Source organism: Anomalospiza imberbis, chromosome 3 (genome assembly GCF_031753505.1).
Source record: "Anomalospiza imberbis isolate Cuckoo-Finch-1a 21T00152 chromosome 3, ASM3175350v1, whole genome shotgun sequence".
In the NCBI taxonomy this organism is placed as follows: Eukaryota; Metazoa; Chordata; class Aves; order Passeriformes; family Viduidae; genus Anomalospiza; species Anomalospiza imberbis.
In genome coordinates this window covers 41866818-41889613 of record NC_089683.1, presented here as the reverse complement: position 1 = coordinate 41889613, position 22796 = coordinate 41866818, and the positions used below count along the sequence as shown (strand labels likewise).

Here is a 22796-nt window from a genome sequence, read left to right as displayed (position 1 = left end):
AAACATTTTATTTATTTATAATTGGAAACTCTCTACATGGTGCTCACAATGTTCTCTGTGCATGACCCAACTCTGAAGAAATCTCTGTTCTCTATGGCAAAAAAACTCTCAGTAATTTCCTGGAGATAAAAAAAAATACATATATATGCAATGTGAAAACTATTTTTATATACCAAATAGAAAGCCTTAATTCTAGATAAGATCTATTAAATTGATAGTTCCTCAACGTCTTGTAGAAGTAAGATTCCTTAATATGAAACAGATAAATTAAAGAACTGGGTTACTTCTCTTTGGTCATTAAAAAACACCAGCAAAGTCACATAATACATTTTGTATTAACTGCCCTTACTCATACTTTATCTATGTATTTTCATGGTTTATTTCTGAGTTTAAAAGCGAAATGCTCTTCTTGGAATGGGAATTGATATTCTGTAAATTTAATTGCGTAATCAAATTTATCTTTCACAGATCACTCTAAATTGCTTGATACATAATAAATAATCCATAAAGATAGAGATTATTTTAATATGGATGTGATATTTGTTTTTCAGGTGCAGCAGCTGAATCATATGGATGAAGTATGTTATGAAAACGTGCTAAAGCAAATAATGGCTGGACACCAGGTATTTATTTTTTAGTTTAGTTTCCATTCATAACATACATAAAAAGTTAAATCATCGCAGTGATGTATTAAGAATTATTATTTTATGATATGTCACTTCAGAGGTAGCCTCTAACTCTACAAACACTTCATGGAAACAGCATGCAAGAAAATATAAACTGACTAAATAGTGTTAGCTTCTAACAGAGGTCAAAATTCCCAGTACTTTATATATCCATAAAGTAACTAATGTGTATTTATGTCACTTCTTTAAAAATTACAAGGCAGTGTAGGTCAGTACTTTAGATACCTTACAATAGGTACACTTAAAGATTAAAGAAATCAAAAATGGCGCACTTAATTATTCTTAGCCTTTCCTGTATCTTTCAAATTCTAGTCTTTTGTATTAGAGATGAGAGATGAGAATTACTCAGCGTTCAAGACATCATATGTAAGGGTTCGGCATATGTCATTTGAAATGTCCTGGGGTTTTGTGTTTCCTTTTCTTTTTAGAGGAAGTAATCCTTCATTTCGCTTTACAATAGAGGTTTCTGCAGTGAATTTTCAAGTTTGACATTCCCCTCAACTAAGAATATGGGCCTAACTCATTTGCCTGAGTAGTTTTTCATTCTGTTATGATTGTGGTCCTGAATTACTCCCACACAATGTCTCATTTTTGTTAGAACTTTGCACATAAAGCAGGTATGGCACCTCTTCAAAGCAAGAACAAATGCTAGTGCTAGATGATGCTTGAAGGGACTTTTCAGTAAATAACATTTATATAAAAGGGGAAAACTCTGTCCTGTACAGTCGCGCTAAGAAGTGCACATTTTTTGCTTTTCACAAAAAAATTCATTGTGTTTTGTGAAAGATGGACAGTTGGTTTATGACTTGGGAAGGGAAAAAATACTTCAGCAACAGCCTCCTAGTCTTCCTGCCCCACTGCATTGCTTTAACTCCGTTCTTCACTTATCTTCTCTTGTTGATATCAGTTATTGTTGTTACATTCAGAAAACTTTCATGAAGATTACTTATGGAAATACTGTTGTTTTCCTGAGTGAAGACTGTTAATTAAATTTTTTAGCAGCACCAAGGGAACTTTTGTTTGTTTTCTCCTCATTGTCAATTATGCAAAAACATTACCAAATTGCTAACTGAAGTGCATTTAGTTTCTTATCTTTCATTTCTTGTTTTGATTTTGTTTATTTTCACTTGCTGAAGTGCAAGTGGCAGAGTCCTTAAATCAGTAGTATCTAAGTAATGTATCTTGGATTCCCAGCAGGGAGTCTGTATGCTGTTTTGGCATATTTACTGCACCTTTCTTCCCCTCTCTTTTCTTCACGCTGAGGAAAAAAGTGACTGCAAACATATATGATATTCTTTGAAAAGATTCAAGTACAGTAAGTAGTTCAGTTCTAGTAGAAGATGTTTATGTAGCTTTTCTTGAGAATAATTTTAAATCTTGTGCTAGTAGCTGAATGCGTGAGTGTTTTGTTTTAAGGCATGAGCTACAGTTTTAAGAGGTGAAGAGAACTGTAGTCTGCTTAATGTTACAGTTTCAGCAAGGGACACTGTTGCTGATCTCCATTTCTGAAAATTGTATTTCAAACCAACAGCCATATAATTTTGGACAAAGCAGAAGTGTGGTTCCCCTTGCTATATAAATGCTGGTTTGATTTCAGAAACTTTGGTTAATTTGATTCATATGGTTGTAAATTTTCTTTGTTTGAAAGTGTTCATTCTGCTGTGTTGCAGAAGTTGCATTTAGAGCATGTAAATAGCAACCAGTTACACTGGACTTTCTTGGGACTATTTAATTCATATTGGTCTTGATATTTGTTAAACAAAATACCATAACCTGAAATGAATTATATACAAGTACCAGTATAAAGGCTTTGACAATGCAGAATCAAGCATATCAGCTCATTGTCTAATTATAATTTGTAGTACTTCACTACATGAAAAATTGGGAGTTTTCCTTTTAATCAATGTGCTATAACAAATTATCTGTCTAATCATTAGACCAACTGCAGATGTTTAAAAAGTGAAAAATAAAAAAAGGGTCATGTAGATATATCTACATTGAGATGTCTGCCCCACAATGGAAGATGAATATTATGAGCAAATATGATTAGTATCACAGTAGAAAGGTTTTCTTTGGTGTCTTTTCACAATTTTGAGAATGCCCTTTGATTTTCTGAGTTTCCAGAAACCCATTACCTTGTGTCCACATTCACCATAGGCTGTTATCATCATGCTCTGTTACCTTTCTTAGCTTGTGTTATCCAAAAAACTTGTATTTATTAACATTATATATGTGCAAACTTCATATGCTTTTTAACAAAGCTGTGATTGCTTCTAAATATATTTCTTTAAAAGATGTATTTATCTCTTTCCCCCAAATACTTAAGAAAAAATTTCCATAGGTGTTGTGTATCTGTATGACATTCAGGACATGCTTGAGATTTTATATCTATTCAGGCAATAATGTATGACAGACACAGATCTCATTAGCAATGTTCCAGAGAGCCTAAAACCTCTGCTCTGTTTTATACTGAAATGCAAGAAAGAAATACCAGAACCAGAGAAAAACACTTGCCCTCACTAAAGTTGCTTAAGTTTATGTAGATCTTCCTGTGGCCATCAAGCTTTCAAAATGTTGTCTCTTTTAAGAATCTTGATCAGAGTATTTGGAACGTCTTAATGAATTTAATTCATCTATTGTTCTGTTCATTCTCAAAGAATTCTATCATAGCAGAACTAAATAATGTACTCTTATGGAATTCATGCTGATGTGTCACTGTCATATTGTAGGTTGGAGTGTGAGGTTTGGCTAGAGTTACACATCCATGTGTTTTTTATTAGATGTACGTGTATTTCCATTTTTTAAGGCTAAGGTTGGTAGGAGTAGTTGCATTCTATAGGCATGTGTTTTGACAGATGGAGAGAAGTTTTTTATGTTGATTTTTCAACATTCATCCTCTGCAAGGCTTCCAGCTCTTCCTGGCTACTGGGAAATTAAGAATTGGTGCTTCAGTCTTTAATTTTGATCCATCTGCTCAAACTGATGAGATACCTCATTTGTAGGCTTCACTTTGAATTACCAAATGCAACTGAAACAATAACATTTGTCTTATAGCACCATTCTTCTCTTGTTTAACTTGAGGAAGTTTGATAAATGGCTTGCCCTACTGACTTTTCTGGGGTTTTTGTTATAAAAACTTCCTGTTGTGACTGAAGAAGATCAGAAAATGTCCCAAAGGTTTCCAAGTACTTTTCAAATCAGTGTGCTCATTTGGAAGGATTACTAACAGTGTAGAAATCCATTGGAAGTTTTCTCTGGCAGGTCCTACCTCCTAAGACAGCTTTAAGTGAGAACCTGTGGTGCTGTTAGGTCTGCTTTTCTGGGACTGTCCTTCCATGCTTGGTATTAGTTGGTGAATATTTGTTTTCATGTCATACTTTGAATTTTGTTCTGATATATCTAATATATCTGAATATTGTTGTTGATATAATTATCAACATTCAATGATATTGATATAATTATCAATATTCAATAATACTGAATATTGTTCTGATATAATCTAAAAAGATGTTCAAGCTTCCTGGACTAATTTGCACTGTCAGAGTTTTATTTCTACCTCTTAATAAACCAAAATACTTTAAATTAAGAAAGAAAAAAAATGTGCACCCTTTGTCAGAAAATATGACTCCATGCTCAGTTGCAGGTGGAGTATTTTTTCCAGCATTTCTCTTCCGGGATGCTCTTCACTTGAAGACTAGGTGATGGCTGAGGGACTGAAAATTATCATTCCCTCAGTGTTATTACAGCTGTATTTTTTCAGACTGTCACCAGTAGTGGGCCACATCCACCAAAAGGATTGTCAGATTCAAAGTTGAAAAAAAATTCAAATTTTACAGCCCTGTGCAAAGGGCATCTAATGGCTACAAGTTCTGGGGTGCAAGTAGCACCTGTCTGGGACAGCCTGTGGAGAACCTCATGAGATCAGCAAAGACAGTGACTGAAGACTGCACTTGTCAGCATCATTTTTCTAATAAACTGAATCATTATATTTCTGGCCAGGTGTGTGTCAGCACAGGCAGGTGGCCAGAACAGCCACAAACCCAGGCTGAAATGCGAAGAGTTAATTTTTTTTATTGCCTGTCTAAATGGAGGACTCTGAAGCAGCTCCTGGGCAGCAGAGACACACGAGGGGCAGCGCAGGCCCTGCCAGGCTCAGCCCATCCAGATGGGCAGTGGGGCTGCTGTTTGTACCCTTTTACCACATATTGTACCACCCTACTGGGGTCTTCCTGTGCTTTTTATGTTTTCTGACCTTTGATCTCTTTCTCAGGACAGCAATCTCAGGCTTGCCCATGAGAGTGCCTCCAAGTCTCTGTGAACACCTTTGTTATCTCAACAGAGATGTTCTACTTCGCAAAACAGACAAAGGATAAACAGGAGTGGACATAATATATGGGATTTCCCATACTGTTAATCTCCAGGCCTAGGCAATCCCAGCTGCAAGGTCATTTCAGTGAATCTACCATCCTCCTCATCATTCTTCCACTTTTAATCTTTTCCTTCCAATAACAGTTTAGGACAATGCATATCATACTGTATTTATCTTAACAATTTATGACAATAACATGACACCCTTGTCATGTTGTGATGTGAGAAATAACAGTATTTTTAGGAGTTTTGAGAAATAACATAGTATGTTTAAGATTTTGCTTATTCCTCTGAAATATATCATGTGTAAATTTTGATTTCATGTTAAATTCCCTTATCTAATATATTGAACTGCTGCTCTTTTTGTCAAGGTTCAGTTGTTTAAGTTAGTATCCTAGGGAGTTAACTATTTTTCATTTTGCCTCGTAAATTCATATCCATTATGTCTCCTGCTGTTACTGAGCTTTTGCTGGTTTATCTTACTAGTTTGGTGGCCAGGAGATGATCTCACATTTCTCCCATTGCTCTCAACACCTGTTAAATATTTTGCTGTTATGAGTCAGAACTTTACACTTTGTTTTTCTTATTTTTTTTTTTTGGTCTGAAATTCTTTCTATGAAAAAAATGCCATAAATTTCTTGTATTATCAATTAGAAGAGTTGTTGCTGAAGTCCTTGAAAGTTTTTGAAGGAGGTTCTTCCTCAAACTAGTCATAAAACACTTCTTTTGCCACTATCCCCAGACTATGCACCTCTTTTGATTCTCCATTTTCTTGTTATTTTTTTCTTATAAGTGATTCTCTTTGATAATATGTAAACCTTCAAAAGAAGTCCTGTGGTTTTTTTGCCCTTGGTGTTGTTTCAGCAGGTCTCTTACATTTTCTCTCTGCACCTTGTTTTCCTGTATGGTTTTTTTTGCTGACTTTCAATACTCTGTTGCTCATCTTCACTCACAGGTATCTTAAGTTTCAGTCCTGGTTCCATATCCAATGCACTTTGCTCCTTTGCCATTTTTTCTGTTTAAGACAGTTTTTTACTTGGAGTGCCTTTGGCATTCTCTTATCTTCTGAAACCTCTTTTCCTTTTTTAGACAATAATTCCTGTTTTCCCATAGTTTTCGAGACTTTTCTGTGTAAGTCTGACATGACAGCATCTTTTTTTTTACTAGCTCTGGTACTTAGGGAATATCTAGGAGTTGGACTTGGCAATCCATGACTGTGCCTTCTGGCTCAGCTTTTTCTGTGATTCCTTGAAAGTTCATTTTCTCTGAATGAACTGAGCACATTTAGTTCTCACATTTCCACATTTAGTTCGTTAAAACTAAAATGTTTTAAAAATTTTGGAATTATTTCTAAGTCTCACCTTGCACAGATTTTTGATATTTACTCTTTCAAATCAGGATTTTTGTTGTCTCAGATCAGAAGCAAACTGTACTTAAACTTATATAGTCAGAACTGGTTCTATGATGCATATTGCACATAAAGCATTCACTTTGTAATTGTTCTCTATGTGCAACAGTTGACTTGAACTTTTCAGTACTTAGAAGTGTCATCTTGTTTTTCTGAGCTATCTTAAACTAAAAAAGAAACAGAGTAGTTAATTTAAATCTCTTATATTAAATTGTCAGCAGTGAATTTGACAGGTATTAATTTCATCTGTAAAAATGATGGATTAAATTTCTTTATTATCAGTTTTCCAGCTGTTATTTGGCTGCAGAAGCTGTGTGAAGATAAAAGTTTAATAAGCTTAGTTACTGGAGCTGTTGACAATGCTTTTATAGCCATGTCTTGAGATAAGATTTAATAAAACAGTATTATTTTCAGAGGTCTCTCTGGGACTTAGTACCTTGAGAATTAAGCTTGCCCTGGTATTTGTTTCCTGGGTGAAATAGTGTTTATAGCATGGTTTGGACAAATAAGTCTGAGAAGTTACAGATTTTATTAACATGTATTCTTCATCTAGATTGGGGTTTTTGTCTAGATTTTCATTTTAGCGTTTAAAGAGTTTATTTCAGCCTGAGTTTTTGTACCTCTGTATGTGTACAGATTGTTTCTCTTTCATCATCTGGTGTAGCTTATTTGCATATATATGTGTATATATTCCTTCTACGTTTATATGTGTGCACACGTATTAATAAAAATACACAAAAATACACAAAGGTAAAGTGACCTGGCAGGATAACTGAATTATGACTGATTAAAATGTTTTTTCTCTGTCAGATGATTAAATGAAGAAGTGAGGTTTTGGATCATTTTCTTTTGCAGTTTTTGGACAATTAGGGCCTATTTCTATGTGTGATTTAACAAAATTACAAAGTAGTTCAGTGATGGTGCACTATTTTTATGTTCTGCCTCTTCATCATTTATTTATGGTCTTCATTTCCACAATAACAGCCTTTTCAAGGGTATAATAGTTAATATAATCACATGCCTGTATAAATGAAATTTTGTTTCTCACTTTAATTGAAAATAGTATATTGATGTGCCATGCACTTCAAAAAGTGCTTTATACCAGATGGCTCATATTATTGTCAAATGATATGTATGTGCTATTTTTCTCTATATTTTCTGGCCAAATTAATTTGATTTTCAACATACACCTTGTCATCTGCCTTTATGAACAGCTGAGGAAATTGCTGGAAATGGATGCCATAACAAGTTATGTGTATGAAACCCCATAATTCTTCAATTAGGGACCCTTCTAAATGTTTTTATGCAATGTTTCACTGCAGTATGCTAGTTTTTGCATGTATGCTTGTATCTATATAGTAGTTTGTCTGTATATATGTACTCAGGTGTTCACAATGAATTTATGTAGACCAGAAACACCAATTTAATATTTTCTGATTAATTATGAGTACATGAGGTCTTCAGTTTATGTCTGCAGTCTTGCACAGCTACACAGTGTTGTCAGTATTGGTAATTACAGCCATCTAAGGTAGCAAGTGTTACTATTTAGAATTATTCTTCTTCAGATATTACGAATTTGCATTTAATCATTAAAACAAAAAAAAAATCAAATTTAATTCCAGATGAGCAACTTTTCATAGCCTAATTTTTTTTTTTAATTAAGTAATTGATAGTTACATCCTGAGCCAGTTGGCCTCTTGTGGATGACCTAAGTGTTGAGTTGCAGATTTACTGCTTACAAGTGTGGCAAAGGCAGCTTGACCAGTCATGCAGCCATATATGATGAGTTTTAGTAGCTCTATGTTAAAAACTGTTTTTCAGATATGACACTGCAGACCATTAGCAGTCTAGAAGATTGTGGAAAGTTAAGTCTGTGCATTTCTGTCAGCTGCACATTATTTTTCAATTCAGTAATGGCAAGGTTAAATTATACTCCAAAAGATACATTAAGCATTGTCAGTGGTTCAAAGCTTTTGAAAATTCTTGCCCTGTAGTTCTGAAAGAAATGGATCTGTGCGCCTAATTTATCATGATAGTATCAACTATGTAAATAAACTATCTGATTTTTGTCAAAACATCTATAAATTATTACCAAGGCAGCTACTGTCCACCAAGACCTTATGCCTGTAACAGTCTTTTAACAGGTGTAATCTGAGAATCCAGTGGTAATGTCTTTGGTGGGTTTCAATTAGAAATACACAGAAACATAGGTTGTTGTAGAAAATAAAGTATTTTGAGGAGTCCATGAGGATGGAAAATAAATTTTCACTAAGTTGCATCAGGAAATTCACTTTATACTTCTAATCACTTTCCAGACTATGAAGTTTCTCATTTAAGTAATTCTGTGGTTTTGAGAGTTTTCTTTGTGGCTACTGAAAACGTGATTCCAAAATATATTACATTTGAATAATTGCATGCCTTTTAATCATGAGGTATTTATGATACTCTTATTTAGGTGAGGATAATTTGAGAAGGACTAGGATTAGCATGTGGGTTTAGGAACAAGATTCGATTTGTTCAAGCACAGTTTATTACCATTAACAATAAATGGATCATTTAAGTTGTTCATAACTTATTAAGTTTCATATGAAAAACACTGCTTGTCCTTGAAAGCAGTTCTTTATTTTTCTGGTGATATAGAAAACCTGTTGATTAGGAGCAAAAATCTGGATAAAGGTCTGTCTTTAAATCAGTACTGATAAAAAAATAAAGAAATCATGACTGTTCTTTTAATTGTTTAGTAGGTTTATGTTACTGAAACCAGAAGATAGAGATGGCAACGGGCAACATGGCAACTTTCTTAATCTTTTTTTGCTTAAGTAAAAGTAACAGGAATAGATACAAGATTTCTCCAGTATCTTGTATGTTCCTCTCCTTTAGTAAAGCTGAATAGAATCTGCTTATGACTATTGACTCCTGGGTCATTTTTGCGTATTATGAATGTTATACATGTGAGTACAGATTTGAAAACATAAGAAGAGACATGGTGAACATGACAACTCTTAATCTAGAGTGATATTTGTTGAAAATAAGTTTATTATACCACAGAAACATATTTTGTTTTACAAAGTCAAAATAGTTAGTGTCAAAAAAGGACAAAGGGAAATGCTTGAAACAAATTAATGCATGATCTTGTTTTTCTAAAAAAAGATACAGTGAAAAGCTGCTTATAATTTTGAATAATAATTGTCATTCAAGTCCATTGGCATCTGCAAAAATGCAATTGTTAACTGCCTAATGACATATATTTGCATAGTAATAGAATAGCTATTCTTGCTTAATTTTCTATACAAGAATAGTTATTGCTATTTCTATTTCTATCCTGTCAATTAAAATTCAGAATAATTTCTACTACCTGTAGAAGTCAGTAAAGTATTGTTTGTTTGTCTTATTTTTAATTCACCCTCTGCTTTAATTTTCACTCTATTCATTTTTCCTCTGCAATTTGTGATATATTTGGCTAACGCTACAAATGGAAGATAGCACAGATCCTATTATAGTGTTCTCAAACAGGTTTTCTTTACTGGAAGATGTATATGACTGTTGTTTAAAGGCAGAGTCATGAAGTTTCATGTGGGCAAGTAATTTTCACTTGAAGCATCCTCCCGTAAGTGCTGTTGCATGAACACTGACAGTTCTCCAATGTAAAAGTTTGATGTCATGGGAGTTACCTATTTTAATGCTAGAGGCTCAGTGCCACTTAAAGTCCATAACTGCTTTATCCACATTCATATATCCATAGCCTGGAAATGACAGCAAAACCCTATATCTTTCAATTTTACATAGTGGCAGAGGACACAGTGTCCTCTTCCATGGGAATAGCTGAGTGCCTCTCTGAAATGCCTGTGCAGTGCTACAGGCAGCATATGGAACAAAAGGGAGAAATGAGGGATTTGCATCCCTAATTACCGAGCTAAGATGTTATTGTGATCAGAGATGTGATGTGATGCCTCACATGACTGAGTGCTGCAATGGGTGGAAACAGAATCTTGAGCAAGGTCAAGGTTAGGGCAGCAAGAAACTTGTGTGTGAGAGCTCAGCAAGGATACCTGGAGCTCTGCCTAGGGGTGGATGATGAGCCAGCTGAGAGTTTAGGAGGAGGATTAGCCAGTAGATAGACATAAGCAATGTTGTTGTGGGATTTTGCTACAGACACTGCTCAGGAATAAAGTAAATGAGGCCTTCTTCAGACAACTAGAAGAAGCTTCATGTTTGAAGTCCCTGGTCTTCTGGGGAGACTTTACCACCACAATATCTGCTAGAGACAGCACAGCAGAGCAAAAGCAATCCAGTAAGTCTCTGGAGTGCATTGATGACAATTTCCCAGCACAGATGATTGAGGAGCTGATGAAGGTTGATGCTGTGCTGTACCTTGTACTTACAAGAAGGGAAAGACAGGTTGGGGATCTGAATGCTGGGAAATGTTTTGGCTGCAGTGACCATGAGATGGTGGAGTTCAAGGTTCTAATGGAGTGAACAAGGCAAAAAGCTGCACTGTCCTGGCTGCATGAGAACACTGTCCTTTTCAGAAATCTTGAAAGAATCCTATGACAGGTGATCTGGAAGAGCTAGGGGATTTTCTGGAATCAGATCTTCCAAGCTTAAGGACTGATGTGCAGAAAATCAAGCAAACAGTCCAAGGCAAGTGTGGATGAGAAAGAAACTCTTGACAAACATGATTAGGAAGCAGACAGGAGAGTAAAGCAGGGACTGAAGACCCAGGAGTAATATAAAACCACTGTCCAAGCATGCAGAAATAGGATTAGGAAAGCCAACTCTGAAGGTGAATCTGGCAAGGTGTGTAAAGGGCAGTAGGAGGGGCTTCCACAAGTACAGCAGCAGCAGCCACAAGGCAGCTAAAGAAAATGATGGCTCTTTACTGAATGGGGCAGCAAACCTTGTGACATAAAACATCTGTAACACTGAGCTGTTCAATGTCCTCTTTGCCTTGGTCTTCCTAGTAAGACTTGACTAGGAATCCCAGAGTCTCTGAGGCAAATGGGAAAGATCATAGCAAAGACTTATCCTTTGTCATACCCTTACTGTAAGAGAAATGAAAATTAAGAAATGAAAATTAAGAGAAAAGAAGAATTAAGAAAATTAAGATAGTATTTCAAAATGTATGTAATAGAGCGTTTTTTTACAGATAGATGTAGAACACACAAGGCAAAATGAAGGGAGGGCCAATAGGGAGAAAATAAAGAATTTCCAATATAACGTCCCTACCAGAACCCTTTGCATAGTTTCATGAATGGCATGAAGATGAGTTGGGGAAACTTAGGTTGGTTATTAGAAAAAGGTTCTTCACCCAGAAAGTGCCTGGGCACTGGAACAGACTGGAACAGACTCCCCAGGGAAGTGGTCACAGCACCAAGCCTGACAGAATTCAAAAAGAATGTGGACAATGCTCTTGGGCACATGATGGGATTCTTGGAGTTGTTGTATGCCAGGCCAGGAGGAAGACTTTGATAATCCTTGTAGTTCTCTTCCAGCTCAAAGATTCTGTGATTCATAAGCAATAAAAAAATTAGATGGGACTGTACAATAAAACATTCACTAGGGTAGTCACATTTTAAATAAACATGCATTTCCACACTAAAAGAAATACAGAAATTGAAATTATAGGGCACATGTCTTTAAACAGTACAATTATTGCAGATAAATAAATGAGCAAGTGCACACTGCAATAGTAAAAATATCTGCATAGTGGAGTTATTACCCCTTAAAACATAGTATATCAAAATAGAAAGGTAGTTAGATAGTGATGTTAAATAGATTTTTTTATGAGATTATATAGTGTGTTTTGAAAAATCCTAGGTTTTGTTTAAACAGGGATGATCAGAAGTAATTTATTTGAGTGAATAAATCAAAATTTAGAGAATGATTAATGGAAATCTATCAAGACTTCAAAATATATCACCTTACTGTTTTGATTAGCTGATGAAACATTATATATTTCTTTGTTATTAATTAATATGTTCCATTAAAATACTGTATGGTATTGTGCAGCTTTGTACTTCAGCACAGTTTCCTAAATATTTCTCTTGAATTTTATTTGACTTCTCAACCTTGAATGAAAATTATTATATTCCAATCCACATTATTTAATGTTATATGATGAGTAAATGCAGTCTGCCTTTAAATTGTGAAGAATTTTTTTAGAAAAGGAAGGATATAAAAAATGTCTCATTAGCACAAGTTTTTAGGCAGCTTAGTAATCCTTCAGTTTCTGTAGTAAAAGATCTTAGTACACATGCAAATTATATCAATATTTCTTTTAAATACAAGATGTACTAACATTAATTAAAATAATTAGAAAGTAAATTCAAATTCTCTTGTTGCCTTTGTAAGTGACAATCTGTTCAGCTTTTTCCATTCCCATGGTGCTGTTTATTATGCGGAAGAACTTTAATATGCAAATTACAAAAATCTGTTAAAGCAAAAATAAGATATCTATGTTAAACTTTTTAAGCTTTAGTATAGGTCAACTTATGAAATTTCTTATTTATTGCTATTTTTTTTTTGTTATTCTGGATAGTTCTTCATGAGTTACTGGATTTGGTGAGATGAATGGGAAATCACATTTATACACTGCTAGATCTGATAATCTAAGATATCCTGATGTAGCATCATTTTTGATCAAGAGTCATTAGTGAGCTCTGTGTGTTGTTTTCATGTATATTTTGGATGCAATATACTCTTCATTCTGTAAATGTTGGGCATTGCAATTTTGAATTGTATCTTGGCAGTTAGGGAGAAATCATAGCATGAGAGAAAAGCAGTTTTATTACTCTTTAGAATTAGGCTACATGTTAGTGAGTTTTACTTAGTCTGTAAGGTGGTTCCATTTAATGATGTGGAGGTAGATGTTTTTAACATAAATAGGTGCCATTAGCAGGCCCTGGGGAAAAGTGTTGAAACCTTTTTAGGAATTGAGTTTTGTAAAATACTTGGAGGAGTTTTCATGCTGACCTTAAGAGAGAAAATGTTTGGAAAGATTAATCCATTGATCAGTATCCCTAACTGTTCATTTTCAGTAGAAGTAGTACTCAGATCAAGAACCACATAAAAGAACATATTATATGGATTTAGCTGTGTGAAGCCAAACAGTGTCTTGAGACTAAAATATAGATGCTTGTTTCTTTACCACATAATTAATATCAGCATTGAATTAAATAAATTCATTCTTTAGTCTTAATTTCTTTGCAAAGGTATGTTGCAAAGTGGCTGGCAAAACCTAGGCCTTCTCTCATCAAGGAGAGGTGTTCAGTAAGAGAATTGCTGAACTTAAGCATTCAAGTAACCAGCACTTTTAATAGGAAGATAGGAAGACGACTGAAAGAGTCAGCATGTTTCCCCAGAAAAACGATGAAACATTTTAAGACTATCATGGAGAATATCAGTTTGAGATATGTATTTTCCAGTGGGCAAAGTTAATCCAAGCATCTTTGCTGTCCAAGGCAGAAGAAATGTATTTCAAGGTATTTCAAGTACCTGATTATACATTTTTAGTAATAATAGCACACTTCTCTGTGCTTTGGTGATGCACTAACATTTTTCACAAAGATTAAAACCTGGAATATTCAACTCTTTGGGGAATGCAAGCAGTTCCTGCTGTGAATTTTAAACAAAAATTTTCGGTAAAAGGTTTGATTTGTTTTATACTTTGTGAAAATTCTGACTAGGTAACCTAGCTAGAGACATTTGCTTTCTCCTTTCTTGTGTATTTTTTATTATTTAGAAGCTTTGGTTTCAGGAGAGCAGCAGCAGACTCTTTCAGCACTAGGGCTATATACACCAGAGCTGGCTTTGAACTGCAAAGTACAGATCTAATTACACAGCTTGTAACTGTGGAACCACTTCTCTCTATTCTAAATTACTTTTCCTAACTTATTTGCATAATGTAATGCACAGAGATTTTGCCACTGAAATATAGTATTCTCTGACACAGTTAGGACAGGATAAATTAACCCTCCTAAGACTATATTGCTGTCTTACAGTATATATGATGAATGTTTACTGATCTCATTGGGAAAAAAAAACATCCAACAAGGTATTATATGTCAATTTTTAGCTAGGGCTGGTTCTTTAAAAACTTGTTTTGAGGTACAGAGATTACAAGATGTAACAGAATGTACAGAGATTGTTGTCTGTCTGAAAAGTTCTGTTTTTGCTCAACAATTATGCAATCACTTTAAATTTTTTCAGGTGTTGATATGTGATCATTTAATACATAAAAACCAATGAATTCAGCTCTACGTTATTAAACCAGTGGCAGATAAATACCAAAGAAAAGTGCTGCACATCTGAAAATTGTGTCTCTGAAAATTGTAGAACGGCTTCTGGGTAGAGGACAGTTACACAATGCTTGTTTCTTAGTTATTGTCTTCATACTAAGTAAGGTCTTAATGAATGAATGATTGCTGTGGTGTCAGAGATTTTCATACATGTAGGCAGAAGCTTTACAAATCATAACTGAAGTTTTATTCCAAGCCTCTGCTAACTAAAAGCAGAAACATGTTTGCTTTTTTTGTTTGTACTTGATGGATTTATTGAAATTTGTTGAGCATAATAAGCAGAAGAGAAAGGGAACTCAATGTGGTCCCAATCCATCTGTTTAATTCCAGTTCTTGAAGCATGTATACTGAGTGCCTCTGACTATCAAAGTTGCTAAAGCCCACAGGGTTGTTTCTAGACATATATTATGGCAGGCAGTAATCAGAAAGAAATATTTTAGTTGTTTTTAGCTAAAAGACTCCAACTTTTTTTTGAGATCTCTTGACATTCTCAACAGCATGGAAAAAAAGTAAAAACATTTCTCTCAAACAATTTGATTAGTGTTTTCATGGCTTTTGGGTATTGCATTAGTGGTCCTGCTGTTAACAGTGGTAATATTCTTGTGGGCTTTTAACTGTGAAGTAGTTCTCTTCTGTTTGATTGGTTGTTCTTTTCTCACATAGCCAAGTTGTAGCATCAGAATGTTTATCAGCCCAGTATTTGTTTCCAGATGATTTAGGATGTGTCAAATAACACAACTCTTTACATCAATGTTAATCTCAGTACTTTGTGAAGATGAACTATTTATGGCCAACATTTGTTCCCTATCTTTAAAGACTTAAGAATTTTTTAAAAATACAATCTTCTCAAAAGCTCTTTGAAAAGATTCAATACAATGTAGACAGGATCATCCTTTAATTGCCTTTGAGTGGCATTAGTTTTCTTCAGTACGTCATGTATTAACTAGTTTTTGTCATTCCCACAGGGAATATTTTGTAATTAAAACATTTTCATTATTTGATTAAACCTTTTTTTTATTTCTCATTGGCCCTCTTTCTTTCTGTCTAAAGGTGATGGTGTTTGTTCATGCTAGAAATGCTACAGTACGAACTGCAATGGCTCTTCGAGAAAAAGCAAAAAACAATGGTCATATTTGTCACTTCTTGTCACCCCAAGGGTCAGAATATGGACAAGCAGAAAAACAGGTAAGTGAATAATTTACACTGGTAGTCTTTTCAGTCTTGGAATTGATATTTTTACAAGACAGTCCAGCATGGGAATAGATGCAGCATTTTTGAGCTTCTGGGAAGATTTTGCTTCAAAAAGTCATATGAGGTTGCTGAAGTGCATAGGGGAACAGAAGGAATATTAGTAAAGGAAGAACAAAGTCTTGTTATTTTCAGTTTGTTAAGATAAAGCTGATAATTGTGTTTTATGCAACTTGCACTACTTGACAGAAACCTTCATGTTTGCAGCTAAGGAAGTCTCTAAATGACCAGTTTCAAGGAATATGCCATTATATCTGCTGAAAGAATGTTTTCATAACAATTCTTAATTCTGTACTGCGTGTGGCATTTATATTTGGTGATATGAACTGAAGTCTAAAGATTAGAGTTAACAGTGTCTTTTTAACATCCCTTGAAAAATAAGGTTCTTTCTCTTTCCACAATTGATTTCTCCCCGTGAACATAGAGGAGATATTTACTGTAAAAGTTTTAATACATATGGGAGATGCCTTCTTGCACTGGCAAATATATCTATAAACTCTTCAATATTTTGGACCTGTGAATTACAATCTTCTGAGGGTTTTAGGTCCTTGTGTCTGTTGCTAGTTCTAATAAATATGTTACTTTTTTATATACTACTGAAGAGAATATGAAGAGATTCATTCAATCTTAGTAATTAAGAATGGAGCATAGATGTTACAGTTGGTAGAATCAGATTTCTGAAAGGTAGAGAAATTAGGATAAATTATGTTATAAAATAAATATTTTAAGTCTGTGCTCTTGTAATTTGATATCATTATATTTCATAAAATAGCATATTTAAAAGCCCCTCTTTTTCTAGCAGATGCTAGTATCTGCTGTATTATAAAAATAATGTCAAACCTGAACTTGAAGACCCCATGTTTCTACTATTGTCAGGGTCTGCTGGCAAGACCCCAACAGTGTGAAAGTCCTTTTTTCCCTAGCCTGGCAGCCAAAGAAGAGGTCTGGAATGCGTGAAGCCAGGTTTTCAATGTTGTTTATTTTTTCTTATCTATAATGGTTTCTCTCTGACCTGCCGAGGTCTGGCCAGTACAGAAGCCATGGCAGTCTCCTCCGAGCCCCGGGCGTCTCCCACATTATAAACTCAAAATTACGTGTACCATGTTTATAGTTCCCGTACCAATACCTAAAATCTATGTTTGTCCCTATCCTAGACCAATAGAAAAGTGTCACTATCACACCAAAACATGGAAGACAAGAAGAAGGAAGAAAAGGCTCGGGCACGCCCAGATTCCTCCATCTTGTACCCCTGAATTACATTCTAAAAAACCCCAAAATTCTACTTTTCCACCCAGTGTCAATTCCCCTATTACACTACTCGAACCCTTTTGGCCTGTAATTCCTCATATAAGGTTGGCAGCCTCTCCCATGGGCTTAAATCGAAGCCGCAGGTGTTTTTGACTTCTTGCCAAGGTCCCTGAGCCCCCTGCCAGGGTCTCGAGGCATCCGGGGCAGCCAAAGGGATGCTCTGGACTCTGACATACTATAACACTAATTAATGCTGAACTTTTTTCATTAGATTTCTTAGAAAAAAAACTGAAACTCTTCATTTATTAAAAATAATGTTAGTTTTTTAATGGCAACACCAGAAAAAATTAAGCTGTTGAAAATACTAGTACTTATTTAGACAGTCAAAATTATTGCTAAAGAAATTAAGGAAAATTTTATGCTGATTTCAGCAGTGCATTTTTTGTGAGATATCTGTCAATGAAGTATTCATCCAACACACTGTGTCTGTCAGTGAAAACAGCTCCTGTATCTTTAGTTTTACTTTTCATTAATTAATTAAATTAGATTAAATTAATTAGAAAGCATATTCCTGTGTCAAAGGAAACCACGAAACTGTCACAGAGAAAAGTTCTAAACCTATGTGGAATATGTGTGATACGAATGTGGTTTGATGTGCTGTAATGCTTATTACCTGTGAATATAACAGTAGATTTCATCTCTGAGGCAATGCACCGAACTGGAAAGCACAGACAGGGAAGTGGAGGAGAGGGAATTGTGTTCTCTGTGAGACTGATCTTTGACTGTGCAGAGCCCCACAGTGAAACTGGACATGAGCAGCTCCTGACTGCTTCAAGGTTGGAGCAGGAAGGAAGGGACAGGGAGGTTCTGGTGGAGATCTGTTGTGGATTATTTGTCCAGGCAGATGTAGTGGTTGTGACTTACTAGTGGATACTGGCAGAAGTCTGCCCATTTCATTTTCAACCATTATCTGGGATAGTGGCATTATTCAGGCCACCCATGAGGTTCATAAGCTACACTTAGAGACTGCTTTTGAGTCCAGCCAGGCCCCTACTTTGCTGCTCAAGAATTGGTGACAGCCATTTCCGTGAATGGCAAATTTCATGGTAGTGATTGAGCTCAGTATTCAGAGGAAGGCTGTGATGGTAAACAGTGAGACTTAGGACTTTGGTCTTTTGGAGAGCAGTCTTTGGTTTATTTAGAGAATTACACAGTAATCTGCTGGGAAGCTGCCATGAAGCAGACAAATCTCTGCTTTTACACTGAATAAATGGCTTGAATAGGGAGGCGTTCACCTTCACTCAAAACAGTGATGACTTGGCATCATGATTCAGGAAGTGAGGAAAAAACTGGGAAAGGGAGAGGTAAATGAAAGTGAGTACTTAAATTGTAAGCTTTACATGCTATTCATAAAGATGCAAGTAAAATATTGTCAACTATATAGGTTCATGTGAAATGTACCTGTTATTCTAAGCAAACTCCTAAGAGAATTTGAATTTTTGTGTGGGAATACTACACTTTTAAAATGAAAATGTAAGCATCATTCCTTTTCAGGAAAAGCTGTAGAGAAGATCAGTACTAATGGTACACACTTCCAAGTGTTCCTGCAGAGAAACTTGAGGCATGAAAATGTAATGTGCGAAATTATGGAATCTTTCCCAATAGAATTTTAAAAATTCTTATAAATCAGTACCTAGAAACAGTGTGGAAGATGAGGTAAAATGCACTTAGAAACCAAGCTGGTGATGATTGTTTGGGAAAGCAAGAACAAGAAATGTGACTGTCAATAACAAAAGAAATTTATAACCAGATAAGAAGGAAGAGGTGTGAAGACCAGTGTCCTGGTTCCAGCCAGGATTGGGTTAATTTTTTCAGTAGCCACGAGGGACCTGGAGGTTATTCAATACCAACTCACATCATTGCTGGGGGCAGGGGGAAAGGAGTGTCTTCTGGGGAGAAGAGGTTCCTTCTGGTCATGGAGGTGCAGCAGAGTAGTGTGGTAACACCAGTTCCAGCAGTCACACATGAATTGTTCCCCTCTTTCTTGTACCCTGTGTCATTAGTGTTGTTGCTGTTGCTGTTTGTTTTCTTCCCTTATTGCTGTTTCCATTAAATTGTTATGTCAACCCATGATCTTCACCTTTTGTGCCTCCAGTTCTTCTCTCCAGCATAAGGGGGTGCTGTGGGAGAGTGAGAAGCAAGCAAGTAGTGCATGGTTTGGAGACTCTCAGTGGGGAGTAATAAACTGGGGAGTATCATCCCTAAACCACAACACATATCAATAAATGAGAGGGAATTCTGTCCTCAAGCAAGGATTGCATAACCTTCTTGTGTATGTCTTGAGTCTTGCAATGGCTGTGAAGAGACAGAAGAACTCTTTAAATTCTTCCAGTGATCAGTATATGTCATATGCACATATTACAAGTGTAAATTCAAATTATTTTACTTCTTGTGCATGTAAGTATGATCTAGATGTTAGGGAAAAATATTTTTTTATTACTGTTGTTAGTATTTTGCAGAAAATAGATACTGCAGTGTATTTAAGGGTTCCTTCACTGTCACACATAAATAAATCAGTAATGGAAATACTAAAAATAAAGTGAAGGCTTAGTCATACTGAAATCAGTAGGAAAACCCCCCCAGTAAATTTTCCCAACATACTTCCATTTGTCCTCTTTGAGGATCCATTCAACAAACAAAGCTAAATTGTATTAATTTTATTTACAGTAAAAATCAAGTATTTTGTTGATTCTGGCTCTGTTACCTAATTCCTATTGTCTACAAAAGGAGTTTTCAAGATATTGAGGGAATTTGTGTTCTCTAATCATCAGAGACTTGCTGTTTAAACTAATGTGAATATACTGTATTGAAATAATTATGTCACAGCATGTATCTTTGAGGCATATTTTTATTTATATACAGTTAGCACAATAAAGATACTAATCAAATAAGATATACAGTCTGCTAAGACAGCAACTGTGCATAAACAGCCATTAATAATCATAAAATGAGTAATATGCTAGCAACATTTCTCTAAGCAATTAAGGCTCTTACATATGAAGACTTATGAGTACACCAAAGATTTCAGTGATTAGAGCATGTGGTGGGTTGTTATTAAAACTATTACTGTTCAATCTAAATTTTCTTTTTCTTTCTTAGCAGTAAATATTTTCAACAGAAGTAGCTATATTAAGAGCAGTAATGTATGTGCATCTTACCAAAGGGTTTTACCATCATGTATTTTGTCACAGGAACTTTCAGTGCTAGTATTTTTAAAGATTTCAAAGTGTAACAGATAAAGAAAGACACAAGGCACAGTGAAGTCAAGATAGGCATAAAGAAGTTGATTTTTTTCCTCAGCTTTTTGCTTTCTTTCCAATAACCCGTCCTGGAATTAAACACCAGAGGCTGGAATAGCAGTGCCTGAATCAAGTACAGTGCTACATTCAGGTAGCCTGAAAGTGCAGAAGTTTTCTCCTTCAATGGTAATTCTAGTGCTGGAGAGGTTTACTGGCTAAGGTACAAACTTCAGTACCACATAGGTGTACATACAGAGCCTACATTTACAGGCTTAAGTGACTGTCATCAGGAATTGCATCTGTACAGTTTTCTACCATTACAACTGTTAAAAAAAAAAAAAAGAAAATGTTATTGCAGACAACTGTGGTTCTAAACAGAGCAAGTCAGAGTTGTAGAAATACTGCAGGGACACACTAATGGATTCGTAGTTTTTGTGTACAAGAAGGACCAGCTGTTTTGAAATGTTTATAATGTGATGTAGGGAATTGAGCAAGGCACAAAATTCTGTTTGAGCTCCAGTAACAATTTCTAAAATGTTTATAGCCTTGACGTGTGTAATTCTTCATGTCTGAATTGGCCTGCCTTATGCTCTAGACCCAGGATCTTAATGCTAGTTCTCTTCATGACTTACATTTTTTCCCTGAGAAAGTTTTTATTCATTTAATTAGCAAATTATTGTTGTTAGAGGTATATCAAGCTACTGGGAAGGTCTTTCAGTGGCAAAGTTAGAGTGGCCAAGAGATTATACTGGGAAGAGCATTCACGCTCCTCTTTCTTAGGCATTTGCTGTTCAAAGGAACTATTGCTCTAGACAGACTGTGTGTCTGACCTGGCACAGCAGTTCTTACATCTTACACCATAAATCAGATACATTTTATGCAGTAGCTTGAGTATTAACATGATAAAATATTACTTTTAAGAGCTTTTCTAGGTTCTTTTTAAAATCCATTTTTCAAACATGACCTGGTTTCTTTGTTCCTGAAACCTCCAAGCTCATCTGTAGGTGAGCCAAGTGGTGGTGTGAAACTGATCTGTCCTTGCAAGCACTTACCATTCCTTCAGAATGTTTCTATTTCTAAACTGTACCTTTAATCAGCATGTTCATATTTTAAATTTTTGATCACTGGTACAAATATTAAATATCCATAGGTCAAACTGGATCTCTGAAGATATTGACATTCTGTCATGTGAAAGTTCCTATATAGAATTAATTTCTTCAATCATCATTACCTGATTTTAATCTCTTTAATTAATCAAATTAATTTTATATAGTTCTTAATTCCCAATGCTGCATCATATAAATGAAGTTTCTGACAAAAGTTTGACTGTATTGTATCAGTGCTGTGTGAATCAGAGTGATTAATCTAAGTTTCATAATGATAATATCATGTTTGTCTGACAAGAGCTATCTTGTGTAAATGGATATTTATTGGCACTGTTCCCAAATTTATCAGACTACAGGCCATTCAGTCTTGCCATTTTATTTGACATGAAATTTAGCAATACCTGGCAGAGAATAATCTTGATAATGTAATACAGTCCGTATTTTGTATTCTGTATGCAGTTTTTGCTGTAATGGATGAATAACATACTTAGAATCACCTGAAATCCAGTATATGACTTACAAGAATAAGTAATACTCAAATCATGCATGTTCTACTCTGGACACAGCAAATGGAAGTAAAGGCTACTTCACAGGATGAACTGAAAAAAATAGAATGGATAAAAGCATTGTATCCTTTATTGGCCTTAAAAATCCAAAAGCAATTACTAATCCTCCTAATTATCTGTCAAACATTTTTAAACTATTAGAAATTAATTTTTAGAGAGCATTCATCAAATATTTAATGTGTAATCATTTGCCAGACAATTATTTCAGAGCAATCCTCATTTTATTTTTATTTTGCTAATAACATATCTAATATTTGATATGCCATTAAAAAACTATAAAAATAAAATGAAGGTATGTATTCAAATACATTAGACTATAATAAATGTCAAACATATATTGAAGTTTCCTATTTGTTTTGTAATTACTATATTTTTTGACTTTTGAAAAATATTTGCTAATTGTCCCTCACAGAAGAAAGTGAAGCGCTCTGTATTTCTTCCATGGGATATTTTATTCAGTAGTCCTGCTTGAAGGTCAGAGACAAAATTCCCAGTAAGATGTGGTCCTAACAATTCAGGCATTAAAGAAAAATGTGTTCTGTATACAGCAATTCCGCTGTTTTAATGAAT

At 35.0% G+C, this 22796-nt stretch overlaps 1 protein-coding gene across 2 annotated transcripts in view; it reads left to right on the top strand.

Moving 5' to 3' along the window:
- Positions 1–22796, top strand: part of ASCC3 (activating signal cointegrator 1 complex subunit 3) — a 249556-nt gene that overhangs the window by 105078 nt on the left and 121682 nt on the right. For both annotated transcript variants that reach the window (XM_068184147.1, XM_068184148.1), the window contains exons 13-14: positions 552–623; positions 15810–15944. In XM_068184147.1, coding sequence (XP_068040248.1) covers positions 552–623; positions 15810–15944 — 207 coding nt within the window. The remainder of the gene's footprint in view (positions 1–551; positions 624–15809; positions 15945–22796) is intronic.